This window comes from Heterocephalus glaber, unplaced genomic scaffold (genome assembly GCF_053883595.1).
Source record: "Heterocephalus glaber isolate CG9 unplaced genomic scaffold, H.glaber_assembly_v1.0 deba00001461, whole genome shotgun sequence".
NCBI lineage: Eukaryota > Metazoa > Chordata > Mammalia > Rodentia > Bathyergidae > Heterocephalus > Heterocephalus glaber.
The window spans coordinates 9,370,287-9,387,080 of NW_028258308.1; the positions used below are offsets into that span (position 1 = coordinate 9,370,287).

General features: G+C 32.9%; 1 protein-coding gene across 1 annotated transcript; it reads left to right on the plus strand.

The window, feature by feature from the left end:
* Positions 1 to 666: 666 nt before the first annotated feature.
* On the plus strand, positions 667 to 16,793 carry LOC101715724 (disintegrin and metalloproteinase domain-containing protein 29). The gene is made up of 2 exons (XM_087217017.1): positions 667 to 749; positions 15,887 to 16,793. The coding sequence occupies exon 2, from the start codon at positions 16,080 to 16,082 to the stop codon at positions 16,683 to 16,685; it is 606 nt and encodes a 201-aa protein (XP_087073143.1). The 5' UTR covers positions 667 to 749; positions 15,887 to 16,079; the 3' UTR covers positions 16,686 to 16,793.
* Position 16,794: the final 1 nt, after the last annotated feature.

Below are 16,794 nucleotides of genomic sequence, written 5' to 3' on the forward strand. Positions count from 1 at the left end.
CAGGGTAAGAGTACAAGCAAGAGGAATACCTTCCAACGACATAGCCCCAGGGATCCACCTTCTCCCAACAGCACAGCGCATTCATTCATGAATCGGTACAACAATCCACAGCTGAGTTAGACATGGTGACCCATGTCTATGATCTTAGAACTTTGAGGAGCTGAGGTGGAAGGATTACAAGTTTGAACCCAGCCTGGGCAATTTAGTGAGGCCTCATCTCAGAATAAAAAATAACAAATGGCTGAGAATATAGCTCAACAAAAAGACTTTCAGTTCAATTCTCAGACCTGACCAAAACAAACAAAGAAACAAAAAGACCAGAAAGGGTATTGGAAAAAGAGTAACACTATTTTAACTATGAAACAGAAACCAAAACAGGATAATTAATAGCATTTCCTTACAATGGAGTCATGTCTAACGTCCTTTTTTGTATAAGGCAAAATTTCTCTAAATATAACCAAAACTTGTGCAAATTTTTAATGTATAAGCCCTATGATATCTGTGTGTATTCTGACACTTTTAGTTAGATTCTCCCTGAAATCTAACAACTGTCATGTGCCAGGAGCCTCTGATAACCCTCAAGCAGTTTGGGTGTCCCAGCCCCTGTCACCCTCAGACCATTAACTGAGAAACAATCTCTCCTCCTTTATGACATCACATTCACAGCAAATGTGCTGGTCTAGGGATTTACTGTAAAATACTCTCCTGAAGGTCTGGACATTCCTGAGGATACCTTTCAACATAATCAGGTCATATCTAATTTAAGATTACTTACCCATACTCTTAACACAAATTGAAGGTCAAAATGTAGCCATCTTTCTGGGCATAAATTATATTGATTTTTCAATATTATTGTATTAGTGTTGCTCTTTTCAGATTGTCTCTTGTAAATACCTACCCACATTTAAACCATGCACTCTAATACCAGAGCAGCACTAAAATCAACATAAGAAAACCTAACAGAGAAATGGCTTCTCAAACCTTCTACTCTTCTTTGTAATTCTTTTATTTTCTTCTATTCTCTAAGTCAATATGTTTTAAGAATCCAAAAGGCAAATATATATATATATTTGGCCAGATTTTCAGGGATTTAAATCTAATGGTGATCTCCTAGTTCTTTGTACTACCAAATTCAAATATTCTTTTATCTTTGGTGGGTAAATAAATTACAAATTTTGTAGCTATAAATCTCTTTTTAGCATCTTTGAAATTCAAAAGGTTTTTTGATTTATCCTGAGAAAATTAAAAATACACACTAGTAATTATAATCATAGGACTTAATGGGACAACTGCTTTCTAAAAGTGCTCGACTCGTACTTCAATGACCATAAACTTCCCTATATCCTACTATATAATATTGACTACCCTTTCTCATACTCTTAGGCTTGCTGTACCTTAAGACTGAATTACTTTATGTACTTATTTCTATTTGGCTATAAGCTTTCTCAAGAGAAGTTGAAATTTTGTCACATTGTATTACCTCCACCATAATTCATCTCAGGGAGGTAAATTTCTTACTTTTGCAAAAATATAACCATACAGAATTTTTCCTGGTTAGTAACCAAAGAGATCTTAAAGGTGATTCCTTGGATCTCACTGGCTGTACCAATGTGTTGCCAAATGTATTAATTTTCTATTGCTGCACAATAAATTAGCACAATCTTAAGTACTTAAAATAATATACATTTATTATATTATATTTCCACAACCAGGAGATCAGAAAAGAATTAGCTTTAGTCAATTCCTCTGTTCAAGCTCACAGGTTGAAAGCAGGATGGCACTCTGCAGTTCTTTCCTGGAGCTTGAATCTGACTGCAAATTCATTAAGTTTGTTGGTAGAATTTAGTTTTTTGTAGTTGTAGCATTGTGGTCCTCAGCATCAGAGCATGCCTCTATAGTGGAGGCTTTTTCTATGACTTTTTGTTTCCCTTTGAGGCCACCATTCTTGCCTTTATGGATTTTACCTGTTTAAGTCCATCCCATGCAAAATAATGTCCCTCAGATCATTTAAAGTCAACTAATTAGATACCCCAGTTTATCTGAAAAATTACACCTTTGTCATGTAAGATAATCACTCAAGTGATACTTATCTTTACATATTTTGATTACATATGAGGGAAAGGATTAAACAAAGATTAAACAAAGACAGGTACATCAGGGAATTTTGATGGTTCAGTTTAGCATTCTGTTTACCACATCAATTTCAGAAATTGACACAATAGTGTAACAGTTAGCCATGTCTTTGTTTCCCAAATCTCTCACTTGGGAATTGAAGTATATATAGGCATGTTGTGCTTTAAAAATTACCTCTTTAACAAATTTACATTATGGGCTACCCACTCTTGAATCTTGTTACTTATCATACATAATACATTTGAACAAGCCAAATGTCTATTCTGACTCACCTTTATGGAATCATCACAACATAATATCATGAAAATACTTTTCTTTTGAACCAATTTCAAAATTCTACTCATCTAAAGTCAACAACAGCAGTTGCCAACTTGGTGGAGGTTCCTACAAACATGATTTTATGGTCTACCCTAAAATTAATGATTCCTTACTTTGCTGATCTTTGCTGCCCAGTGAAAATATGTAACATTTGTGAGCAAAGGAGGCTTACTTTTTGAAATTTAGTTGCCTTATACTTCCCATATTTCAATTCATCATTATAATACTTTAAATCGTTTTGCTCTTCTTCCACTAGGAGAAGGAAGCTCATGGCTGTCTAGTGCCTCTTATACATACAATTAATTCATTAAAATACCCTAATTTATTCAAACATACCTAGAAATCCAGATTTAATGTTCTTTCTTTGTAGAATATTTCCAAGAATGAAACCAGAAAATATCAGGCAGGACATAATGTAATAGATTTTAACTCATCACAAGTATATAATCTCTCTCCACGGGCAAAAATTACTCTAAAATGACAGAATTCTTTCTGTTACTAATGGCTTTCATGCTGAATAAATATAAGAATATTTATGTACACTAATACCGGGAGTGCTTTGGAATATTCCATGATTTTTGGAAAGCTTGAGAGGAAAACATGGGGTTTAGCTAATAGGAATTCCAGTTTTAAATTGTTAGCAGATTAGAGATTTTTAATATCTTTTAATTGATAAACAATAATTTCATATATTTATGAAGTACGCTGTGATAGTTTGGTCTATGCATTTTAAAAGATTCAGTTGCACTACTTAAAATATCCATCAATCCACCTACTCAGTGTGTGTGTGTGTGTGTGTGTGTGTGTTGAGAACAGGAAAAGGAATGGGAAGACATTGATCAAAGGATACAGTTTCAATTAGACTGGAGGAAGAAGTTTTAATGATGTATTGCATTGCATTTTGATCAGTTAATAATATTTTTAATATTTCAAAATTGATGAAAGATCACTTTAAGATTAAAAGCATTGTAGTAGCTCTAATAGTTCCTAAGAGAGCTGATAATTAGCAAGGTAGATGCCCATTTAAAGAGATAACATAAAATCAAAAGAAAATCTCTGAATTAACTGTACACCAACTAAGCAATGCTTCTCCAAATCCCAAACTCCAGATGCTCCAAAAGACAATATCATTGAAGAAATTTACAAAGAATAATTTGTAATATTATACAATGCCAATTTGGTTCCAAAGTCTGAAAAGTTTATTTATTACATTCAAGAAATCTCTGGCATACTTTAGAATGGCCTGAAGAGAAATGTGAAAAAAGTTTTATGTGACACTGCACACACGTGGAGGACAAATTGCCCACTATACTCAAGTGGCAGTAGTGAAGAAATAAATTTCAGCTCTCTTTGCTGGACAACTCTTGATGAGCAGTACCAGAGAATTATGTCTGACAAACCCATGAGGGTATACAGAACAAAATAGAGCATTAGGTGTCTCCAAAAACCAATTTTCATTTAGCAGCAAAAAACCCTATTCTTTTTTATCAAAAATCAAACAGAGATGTGTCTCTCTATTAAACTGATGCTTTTAAGAGGCTGACAATGTTGTTTAATATCATACTGATGTATCAGTATTTCTTCTCAGAAAAGAATTAAACTAATATATTTTCCATACATATTTTAAAGAGATTGAATCATTTTTAAAACTTTGCTAAACAGGTAGTGAATGATATATTATTAACTGAGATTTATGTGGGAATAAGCTAGAGTCTAGAGATTACAGGGAAATTTTCACTCAGAAATAATCAATTTATTCAAAGTCCTAAATATGTAATAAAAAAAGAAATAAATGGGTAGATTGAGCAGCCAAGTTCTGTAACAATTAGATTGAAGATTAGTCCCCTTTGGAATCACTCTGTTGAATTTGCAACTATGAAATTTGTCCATGATTTATTTAAACCAGTGGAGACTTAGTTTGGTAAAAGGGAATGTAAGTATCAATTTTTTTCAATATTTCTAAATATAAAGACTAATTCAGATCATATACAAAAATCAAATAAAGAGCTAAAATATGACTATTAATAGCATCACATTTAGAAAACCAAAATATCTTTTTTTTTTTTTTGTACCAGGGATCGAACTCAAGACCTTATGCTTGTGAGACAGGTGGCAGAACCACTGAACTAAACCCCTGGCCCCCAAAAATGTCTCTTTTTAACAGTATTGATGGCAATTGCTAGATCCAATCAAGAGTATTTTAAATCATAAAAATGTCATGGCAGACTTCTGTCTCTGTCACTGACACAAGTTATCTAACCTTACAAGTTATCACATACTAGATTTCAACAAGAAAATAAAATCAGAGAGAAAATTCTTAGCAAATCCACAGTAGAAAACACTTTATGCACAGAGGAACAAGAATAAAATTACAGTGGATTTCTTATCAGAAACTATGACAGAAAGAAGACAGTGGAATTATTTAAAATGTTAGGAGAAAAAAATCCACCAATTTATAATGCTATATTCCATGAAATTATCCCTCAAATGTGAAAGACAAATAAAACCTTTCTCAAAGCTCTTTCCACTTCTCCAATGAAAGATTTCATCATCACCAAATATGCCCCAGAAGAAAATTTGTGATTTATTTGGAGAGAATGAAAATTATATAAGTCAGAAGCTTGGATCTACTAAAACAAGGAAGATATTTCTTGTAATTATGTAAAGGTTAGCTGTTTAATAATGTACTTGATATTTGTAGCACATTGATAAGTGAAATAAATGAACCACAGTAGTGTCTGAGTTATAGGAGGGACAAAGTGAGAATACTATTTTAAAGTACTTGTACTGCACCTGAAGTGGTCTTAACATTATTTGCAGGTGAAATTAGATTAGTTATAAATGTGTACTGCAATAATAAAGTAATAGTTCAAAAAATTTTTGGAGTATTAACAATATCTTGAGAGAGAAAAGAAAAAACTTACATGAAATATTTAATTAAATCAGAGAAGGCAAAAGAAGGAAGAAAAAAATTAAAACTGGGTAATGAATAGAAAATAGGGATAAATATGGAAGATATTAATCCAATTATAACAATAATATCCCAGTTAAACACACAATTAAAAGATAAGATTGTCAGTGTGGACAAAGCAGAATCAGAAAGAGGAAATTTCTCAAGGATAAAGGAAGACATTACATAATGAGAAAAAATCAATTATCTTAGAAAATATAATGGCCTTTTATATGCATGCACCTAACAATAGTGCTAAGATAACAAAATAAAAAACTGTGAGAAATGCACAAGGAAAGACACAATCACTATAATATTTAGAAAATTTAGTGCTCTTTCTTTTTTCAAGTGATGGATTCAGCATACAAAATCTCAGTAAAGATTGTAAGGTGTATACTATTAGCAATCAACTGGATTTAATTTAAATTTTTAGAACATTCCATCCAGCAGACACTGAATACACATTTCCCTCAAGCTCACATAAGACGTTCATCAAGCTAGACCACATTCTGGGTCATAAATACAGCCTAGTAAACTAAAAATATAGGAAATATATATAGAAAGTGTTTGTTTATACCACTAAGGAATTAGACAAGAAACCAATAATAGAAAATAGCTGCAAAATTACTTGTCACTGGGAAATTTAAAATATTTTCCAGTAGCTTAAAGAACTAGGATTAAACACAACAAATTTAATTTGTGTGTAGAAAACTACCAGACATAAAAGAAATAAATCATTTAACATTTAAAGCAAAAGAGATTCCAGATCTATCGATTGGGAAACTAAATACTGTTAAAATGTTAATTCCCTCAAATTAACCTGTAGAATAAACGCAGTCACAGTCAAAAAATTCAGCAAGCTATTTTGCAGATATGATAAAAAGTCTCTAAATCTTTAAGGGAAGTTCAAAGACCTATACTAGTCTAGACAATTCTGAAGAGCAATAGTGTTAGAGGATTCATAACACTGCTTTACAGATGTCATTACAAAGTTATATTGATCAAGATAGAATGGTAATGGAACAGAATAGAAAGCACTAAATAGAACAATATAAAGCATTGAAGTGGATGTACACAGTCTACCAATCTTTATGAAGGGAGCACATATAATCCAATGGCAAAAGAACCAGTTTTTAAACAACTGTTCCTGGAAATAAATCCAAAAACCCAAAATATAACTTCCACAAAAGTCAACTTGAAAATGGACTAAGCTTAAATGTAAAACCTGAAACTACAAAACTTCCAGCAAAATATATAGGAGAATGTTTGTGTGCTTTATTCAGGAGCTTTTAGATACAGTACCAAAAACACAATCCATGAAAGAAGAAAAAAGGATACATTGGCCTTTATTAAAATTTTTAAAAAATGTTTGTTCTGTAAAATATAACATTATTAGAATTAAAAGGATAGTCACAGACTGAGAGAAACATGCAAAAGATGGAAATGATAAAGAACTTGATTCAAACTATGGAAATCGCATTTAAACTCAACAATAAAAATACAAATAACTTGTATACCTAAAATGTACCAATAAAATTAATTTAAAGAAATGTAAAAAAAAGAATACAAATACTTCATTTTAAAAATAGAGAAAAGATCTGGACATTTCATGAATAAAGATATACAGTTGACAACCATAAGAAAATATTTGCAACATAATTTCTCATTTACAAATTGCAGATTGAAGCAAAAGAGATGTTACTATATATTTGTTAAGAATGACTAAAATCCAAAAAAGAAAAGAATTACAATACCAATTTTTGGTAAGGATGCAGAGTAACAGCAACTCTTATTCATTGCTGGCAGAAGCACAATAGTACAGACCATTTAAAAGTTCTTATGTAGGGTTTAGCAACACACACCTGTAATTCCCATTCTCAAGAGCCTGAACCAACAGGATACTTGTGAGTTCAAGGCCAGCCTGGGGTGGATCATGGGCACACTAGAGATGATTTGCTGTTGGAAATGGGCTCTGGTTGGAAGATGCTGGTCACTAGTGCTGTGAATTGCAAGGGTATATCTCCTTTTCCAGCCCCTCCTTCGGCTCTCTGCTCCCTGCCCACCATGATGTGAGCAGCTTTCCACCACAAAGAAGTTGGCTTCTTAATGCTAACATTTTCAGCAATCAAAACTCTAAGGACCCAATTTTTCAGGTGCTTCCTTTCTGGAAAAATTCAAACTCTGCAAGTAGGTATTTTGATCCTGATTTTAAATGTAGATCTGACTAAAACTGCCAACAGTACCATACCATAGCCTGAATGTTGGGCTGTTTTGAAATTTCTTCTGCCAGATTATGCTTTTGCCCTAAATTTCAGTGTGCCATAAAATTTCATGAAATTAGCAAAGTGTAGATGACTTTTCTGCCAGAAGGTAACACAGAGGGCCCCTAGCCCAACTTGCCATGAAGTCCTTATTCCCAACTGTCACACCCTGAGTCTGGCTTTTACTATGTAAGACCGAGGGCCTTACCAAATGCTCTGAGGAGCTGACTGCAGCGACGAACACTCGGGAAGGAACACACTGGACAAGTTGGAAAAATGAAACAGACTTTTATTAGTCTGGCCAGACGGCACTCTCAAAGCAAAATAGCTTAGAGAGGCAACTAGCTCAGAGTCCGAGGCCATTTTATAAGAGGCTGAAGGGGGTTAACATGCAGATTTATGAAAGGGGAACAAAGGTTAGTGGTCACTTGATGTATGCTGATAATCACCAGACATCCTGACTAATAGTCATGGCTGTCACGTACTAGTGGTCGGCAGATGTTTGCAATGTTTGCAGATTGTTCTAATAGATAGCAATGTTCAGGACATCAGTTCTGGACAGTGAATTAGGTGACACACTTTAGGCATTTTAACTAATTTTAACAATCTAAAGCTAGCAGGCACAGAGCATGAGTGAGGTCATTAGAATTAAACATCCTGGGGTTAAGGTAAAATCTTACAGCCCCACAACTATCTACTTTTTGATGAGTATTCTGCTCTTTTGACCAGAATCTTCCACCACACTTGATTTACAGAATTCTAGGGTTTCTCTGGCTGGCATTTAGAAACTTTTCCAAACTCCTTGCACAAACCAGTTCCACAGGCTTCTGAGCTACATGGTCAGGCAGTCATAGCAACGATCCCACTCCTGGTAATAAAATCTGACTTAGTCATTTTCTTCTCACTGAGGCACAATATCCAACACACACAAATTAAAAGAGGAGTAATTTGTGTTTATTCACCTCTTGTAGAGGTTTGAGTCCATATTCAGCTTGTTCCAAGGCACGATGGAAAGGCCTGCTGTGAAGGAAAGCTGCTCAGGTCATGGTGGCCAGGAAGCTGAACATCATGGTTGATAGGAAGCAGAGAGTGAAGGCAAGACCCAGGGAGGGAAATATACCCTTCCTGGTCATACCTTCTTCCAGAGTGTGACCTGACAGCATATTCAGTTGCTGAACTAACTGGTGGATTAATCCATTCATGAACATAATGCCCAAATGATCCAATAACCTTGCAAAAGCCCCACCTCAAAGCACATGAGAGATTTATGGGAATTCTTGGTTAAAACCATGTTAGTAATTTTATTTGCATTTTTTCTGTGAGCCTAAACTGTTCTAAAAAGCTGTTTATTTAAGTAAACTACTAAAAATATATAATCATGCCACTATGGCTAAGAAATATTGGTTTAATTAAATGGTTCTTCTGTCAAGGAAAAGAAGCAATACAATGAGATTTGAGGAAGTAACTTCAAACTTTGCAGTTTTCTCTTTTAGAACTGTACAATTTACTTTTTTATTTTATTTTATTACTAGGTTTTTTTTGGTAATGAGGATTGAACTCTGGACCTTGGGCTTACAAAGCAAGTGGTGGAATCACTGAGCTAAATCCTTGGCCTAGAACTGTCCAATTTATTTACTTATTTTAAAAATTCTTTTATTGGTACATTTTAGGTATATAATATGATTACATTTATCATTGGGTGCTTGTACCTGTACATGACGTATCTTGGTTCTTGTTTTTTCCCCATTCCCTGTGCACCCTTCACCCCCTCCACCCTTCCCTATTTACATAGATTTTGTTTCCAATTTTTTTCTTTTCTCAAAATTTTTCCTTTCCCTTCTTCCCTTTCCCCTTTCCTTCCCACCACCTGTACACCTTTGGAGCTTTTCCTATTTCAAATTATCAATTATTCATTTTAATCATTTTCATCTTTCTTTACACTTTCAGTTTCTCAGAACTGTCCAATATAAATGTTCTCTAACAGATCTGTTTTACATGACTAAATCTGAAAGAATTTTTATACCTTTATTCTTATGCTAAAACAAAGGTTCTAGGAAAAGTATCTATTTCAAATAAAATAGGAAATTCTTGCCCAGATTGTTCCATAAAGGTTTGTGCTTCTGAAAAACAGAGAAGTTTAAACAGAAATGTGATAAAATGTTAGAAAATTGATGACAACTATTAATTTAGAAGGCTTAAGAAATAAGTATAAATTCATAGTGGTTACTTTTTGTTTTTCTATCTTGTTGAAAAAGAAATAGAAATGAAATTCAAGGTACAGATGTTTCTAAGGACACACAATTCATACAACAGAAACATTCAAATAAGCTTATTTTAATAAAAATCAACTTTCCTCAAAATCATTTTGTTTAAAAAATGATTTCCTGTTCAGTGCAAAGTAAGCATTCAAAAATACTTCAGTGCAAATTTGGTAGTTTAGTGCAAATAAGTGTCCTTTGTGAATCTTTCTACAAATAGAATAAACTTGAAAAACCATTTATTGCATACATAATAGTAGCAATTATTTATCAACTACGTAAATTATGGTATGCATTGTCCTAATTACTATAATTAATGAGGTTATTTTACATAACTACCAAACCACTCTATAAGTAGATATTGCTGTTATTTCCATTTTATAAAGGAAGGCAATCTATGAGAATTTTATCAGCATGTATAGTGTGTGTTAAGTGCATGCATTTGAATACAGCAGGTCTTTAAACTAATGCTTAAACTTACTTTATAACAATGCCACCTATTCATAAGTAAATAAGACCACTTACCCTAAAAAAGTCAGTGGTTCTCTAGTATATAGTTATCTATCCCATGACCCCAATTTGGGAAATTTTCTGCTACAATTTCATATAATAGATATTCTGTGACATTATCTGGATTTACTCACCATCCTTGATACCTGAGTCTTAAATTCGAACTTTGAATGTTGTCCCAGAGTTCATGAATAGTATATTTACAGACTGTATTTTTATTACAGTCTAAACATTCTAGTAGATTCATCTTATCTAAAAGCCCTCATATTCTTTCTTATGTTTAATGTGGTTGACTACTGAGATTTTTTAATGGAATTTTAAATTTAATTTTGATGCATTCATTTTTATGATTTTGGGGTGTTTTTAGAACTTCTATCTCTTGAATGAAATGGTCTTTCATATCATGCATTGTGTCCCTTAACTCCTTCAGTTGGTTATTTGTATCCTCTTCAAATTCACTGATCATTTTAACTTTCAATCTCTGAATTATTTGATATTCATTCACTTTAATGCCTATGGAATCAGTTTTGGGGGAGTCATACATTTTTGGAGAGATCTTATGGAGTTGTTTTCTCATGATTCTTGTGGGTTTATGCTGAGATATGAAGATGAGTTTATATATATATAAATAAATGTATATATAGTAGTGGAAATTATATATATATTTCTGTTCTTCTAGAGGACCCTAACCAATGTAATAATAAATTTATGTTGCTTTAAAACACTGAGAGTATGATACTTTGTTACAGAAGCCACAAAAAACTAATTCAAGGGCAACAGGAAAATAATAAACATGATATAGCAGTATTGAAATTTATATTGTAGTCATAAAGTTCTATATAAATCTCCTTCACAATGTTCTCTTATGTTCTTTTTATATTTCAGTGGCATTGGTGGTAATGTCTCCTTTTTCATTTCTGAGAATATTTGAGTCTTCTTTTTGTAAATCTGACTAAAGTTTCATCAAGTTTGTTTATTTTCAAGGAAATAGTTTTTCTGTTGATATTTTTCCATTTTAAAAATTCTACTTCATTTACAACATCTTGAGTATTTCTTATTTTCTTCATTGTACCCTTTTTGGACTTGCTTTTGTATTTCTTTTGCTAACTCTTAAAGGTAGATTGTTTTTCTTGAGTGCTTTTAATTTTTATTTTCTATTTTAAAATGTGGGCATTCACAGGTGTATCTATTTCAGTACCACTTTTCCTACATCTGCAAAGATTTGGTATGTTGTATTTATATACACATTTGATGTGAGGGACTTTCAAATTAGTCTTTTTATTGCTTTTTAGATACTGTGAATGTTCAATAGTGTGATGTTTAATTTTAACATATTTATGAATTTTCCAATTTTACTTCTGCTAATGATTGTTAATTTAATGCTATTTTAATCATAAAGACAATTGATATTTCAGTCTAGTTATAGTTGCTATGACTTTTTGATCTATATTTTAATATATTCTAGAAAGATTTCATTTGTACCTAAGAAGAAGGATATTCTGTTGTTATTTGATGGAATATTCTATATATGTCTGTAAGGTACATTTGCTCCATATTTTGTTCTTCTACTCTGTATGATTATATATTTTACCTACTATTGGCAGTGGAATATTGAAGTCCTTATTTTTGTTTATTTCTTAATTCAGTACATTGTTTGCTTTACTTATTTGTGTGCTCTGTGTTTGGTATACACACACACACACACACACACACACAGATAAATCTTCCTGGGAGACTAACAGTTTATCATTATATAATATTCCTCCTTAGTTTTGTGACAATTTTGATTTTATGTAACAATAGCTACACATTTTTGTCTTTTGACTACCATTTACATAAATATTTTTTGTCTTTTCATTTTGAACCAATGTGTGAACACAAATCTAAAAATCTAAAGTAAGTCTCTCTTAGATAAATTAAAGTTAGCTCATTTGTTGTTATTTTTGTTGTTTGTTTTTACTTATTTATTTTTAAGCCACTCTGTCTTCTGTTTGGAGAGTCTAATCTAATTACATTTAAAGTAATCATTGGTAAAGATTGATTCACAAGTCATTTTGTTAGTTCCTTTGTCTTGTCTTGTAATTCTTTTATCAGTATTTTCTTGTATCCTTTATATTTGGTCTTTGACGTTGATATATTGTAATTGGCTTCATTTTTCTTATATAAATTTTTAAAGTATTTCCTTTGTGTTTACCATGGAGTTTAGTAAAATATAGCTATATGAGTATATTTTGAGCTGATAAGCAAAGTTCAGTACCACAAAGAAATATTACATTAAACTCTAAAATTATACCCCAAAACACATCACACAGCACAATTTATGCATTGATATTACAATTTACATCTGTTCATGTATCTTTTAACTTATTTTAATACTTTAATCTTTTTTTAAGTAGAATTAAGTCATGCTTATTGCAATAACCATCTTACTATGTAAACATATATCAAAACATTATGATCTATGTATATGAAAACATGTAGATCTTAAATATACAATAATTTAAAAATAATGTCATTTAAATAGTATTATAAAACATGTGTATTTGTTTATGTATTTACCTTTATCATTGAGATTTTTAACTTTCTTAAACTATTTTCTTTGTTTATTTATTTATTTTTTTCATTTTGACTTGAAGAACTTTATTTAATCTTTTTCCGTAAGCCAGATCTATCAGTGATGAACTACCTCAGCTTCTGTTTGTATGAGGTGGCCTTCATCTTTCCTTCACTACTGAAAGATTAGGTTAGCCATGTATACTATATATTATACTTGAATAATTTTCCCACTCTTTAATAAGGCCCATAATATTTCTGCTGAAAAATCTACTGATAGTTTCATGTAGATTCCCTTATACATGACAAGTTATTTTTCTTTTGCTTCTTTCAAAATTCTTTTCTTTTTCCTTCTTACATTTTTATTATATTGTCTTTGTGTATTTCTTTGTTTTTATTTTATTAGGAGAGTTTTGGATTTTCCAGATCTATATATTTCTTTCTTTCCTGTGATTGGGTCATATTTATTAAAAGTGTTCCTTGAATAGGCTTTCTGGTCCTTTTTCTCTCTGCTTTCTTTGAAGACTTTAATATTCCATTTATTCATCTCTTTGAAGGTTTTCCTTAAAATTTCTCCATGTTTTCATTCTTTTTTCCTTTTTTTTACTCTGATTATTTGCAGTGGTATGTCCTCAAGATCACATACTAGTTGCTTGATCTAGAGTGCTGTTCAAGATTTCCAGTGAATGTTTTAGTTCTGTTATTTTATCCCTCAGGTTCATGACTCCTGCTTTTTAATTTATTTTTTTTTCGTTCTTGAAATTCTAACCTTGTTCACTCATTGTTCTTTTTCTTGATTCAGAAAGCTTCCTTATTGATTTTTTCATTCTTCGTAGGTAAGTCCTATATCTATGTTTCATTAATGTCAGTTTCTAGAGAATTATCTTTTTTGTTTGGTACATCTTTGTCTTTTTCCTAATTTTCCTTCTCTGTGTTGATGTTTGATATTAAACAAGGCAAGTCCTCTCTATTTCTTCATGCACTGACCTTGAGCAGGAAAAAACTCCCAAAAATCAACTAGTGCAGAGATTCTGATTGTTCTACTCATTTTCCCTCCAGGGAGAAATGGGGAGCTGTTATTTTTGTTCACTTATTCTGTGAAGTTCAAAGGTAGGTTGCTCTTATATAAACTAGTCAAATCTGCTATTTTTTTTCTCTTAGATGGCTACATTGCACTGACTCATCAGAGACCCAAAACTGGAAAGTCAATATCAGTTCTTTGTGCACCCCTGAACAAATTTGAGGGCTGTGGACATGGATCCATTCTTTACCTCTCCAGGAGAAAGCTGATAGTTGAGATGATTTCTCTATTTTTTCTAGGCTTGTAAGGAGGAAGAACATATGTTTTTTTATGAGCTCAAGCCTCCTTTCTTTTTGTAGAAAGCAAGATTGTGCCAGACCAATAAGAACTCCAGTTTTGGCTAGTCAGATACCAGTTCTTTGCAAAGCCCTGAAGAATTTTGGGCATTGGATGTACTTAGCAACTTTTTCTCCCCAAGAGACAATTGAGAGCTCAAACTTTTAAATCTGCTTTCTCTATGAAGATCTATGACATCTACTAGTCTAACTAATCCCCAGTTCTAATCATGAACAAGTGTCTACACTGTACTGAACCTGTCAGAGCTCTAAAACTAGGTAGAAATATGCTAGTTCTTTGGATAGCTTTAGAGAAGTTGGGGCACTATATACACAAATCAATTCTTTTTCCCTCAGCAGAAAGCTGAAAGCTGTGCTTGCTTTATGCTGAGAAGTGGGAGGATCTATGGCATATAACAACTCAAGTCATCATTTCTATTTCTTCTAGAAGACTAGACTGTGACAGGCTAGTCAGAGCTCCAAGACTGGGCAAAGAGAGGCCAGTTCTCTTGGAAGCTTCCTCCAGAAGAGTTAGATCATTGTATACACAGCCAACCCCATCCAACCTCTAGATAAATCTAAGAGCTACAGGTTCACTTCCTGATTATATAATTCTATACCAGGGCAGATACTCCCTGATATTGAGCATACTGGGAAGATACTGAGATGGTATTGTGAACTCTCTACCAACTTTGGTGTTTTAATTTGCATTTTCTTTTAGGGCCTTTTCACTTAGCTTTGGCATTTCTCATGAAGAGTATTTTCAAATGGAGTGTTGTTGAATTAGTGGGTTTATTGGGGCAGGATTTTATAGGCCTTCCCATTCCTCCATTTTGCTGATATCACTGTGTAAGAGACAACTAATTCTATTTAAAACTTCTACTTTGGGAGATAGTTGTCTTTTCTATGTTTAAATACTGTCACCTCCTTTTGTAGACTGTTCCAAGAAAAGTTTAGTTTTGAGCGATTGTTCAATATTGTTCTAGTTTTCTTTGTTCTTTTAGCATTGAAAGGTTACTGCTCAATCTCAACTTGTACCACACATTATGCTACAGGGAGGTATATATTAGACAATGTAAAAGAAATTTTAAAACAACATAAAAACAATATCCTAGTTAGTATTATCAATAATTTGTTATCTAAAGTTCAAAAGCAAAGTCATCAATATTTATTCCACTTTCCTGTGAATAAGCTGGAACTATTTGGACAAGCCAAGATATATAGTTAACTTACCCTTGCAACCATTTTGATATAATTATTTATTACAGAAATATTTGCAAATATTTATAACTTTGAGGAATAGTATAATTAATCTAATCTGCCTATCATTCACATTCAATAAGTATGAATTTATGGTCAATTTTTATTTTGTGTACCCTCTGGCCCCCTCTTCCTTACAACAATTAAGAGCAAATTAAAGGAAATTTCTTTGAGTTATTCCTTGATCAAAGCACAAACTTTTTTTTATCCTAAGCCTTTTTCTTTCCCCCTATTTGTGTCCTTTCACATCTCCTAGCCATATGTTGTCTTTTTTATTTTACTTACAGGAATACAGCTGTGATGATTCAACTTTACCCAAAGACAGATCCTTAATGATTACAGTTGTGATGATTCAACTTTACCCAAAGACAGATCCTTAATGATTAGCACTGCATGTGCACCAGCTTACAAGAAGCAGCCACACTAAGACTCCCAGACCTGACTTATCCGAAGTAATGTTTTTATAGATGTGGCTTCACGATGGCTATGATCGAAGCCCTGTTATTCATGAGGATCTTATTCCTGCTGCAGTGGTTTGGGGTGTTTCTGTCTTTTCCTGAGTTCATGCAAGCTGAACAGTATCAGTATCAAAGCCCCCCAGAGGTGGTGACTCCCTTGAAAGTACCTAGCACAGCCAGAGGAATGAAGCTGCTAGGGTGGCTTTCCTATAGCCTGCGCTTTGGTGGCCAGACACACATTATCCACATTAAGGCCAAGAAACGTTTGCTATTCAAACACCTCCCAGTGTACACCTACACAGACCAGGGCACTCTAATTGAAGACCACCCTTTTGTCCACAATGACTGCTACTATCATGGCTATGTGGAAGGAGATCCAGAATCCTTGGTTGTTCTCAGTACTTGTTTTGGAGGCTTTCATGGAATGTTGCAGATAAATTACATTGCTTATGAAATCATGGCAGTGAATTTTTCTACTACATTTGAACATTTGGTATATAGATTGGACAGTGAGGAGACACAACCCTCAAGCAGAACATCTGACCTTATTCAAGATGAAATGGAATACCAAATGAAATTTGAAGATATTAATAATTCCACTCTCAAGCAAAGACGTTATGGGAGTTGATGGATCCATTAGAAGATTGTTGCAACTGCAGTGATGGTTGACAATTATATGTACCTTCATTATGGAAAAAATGAAATAAAGTTGATGGAGGATATATTTATTACAATGA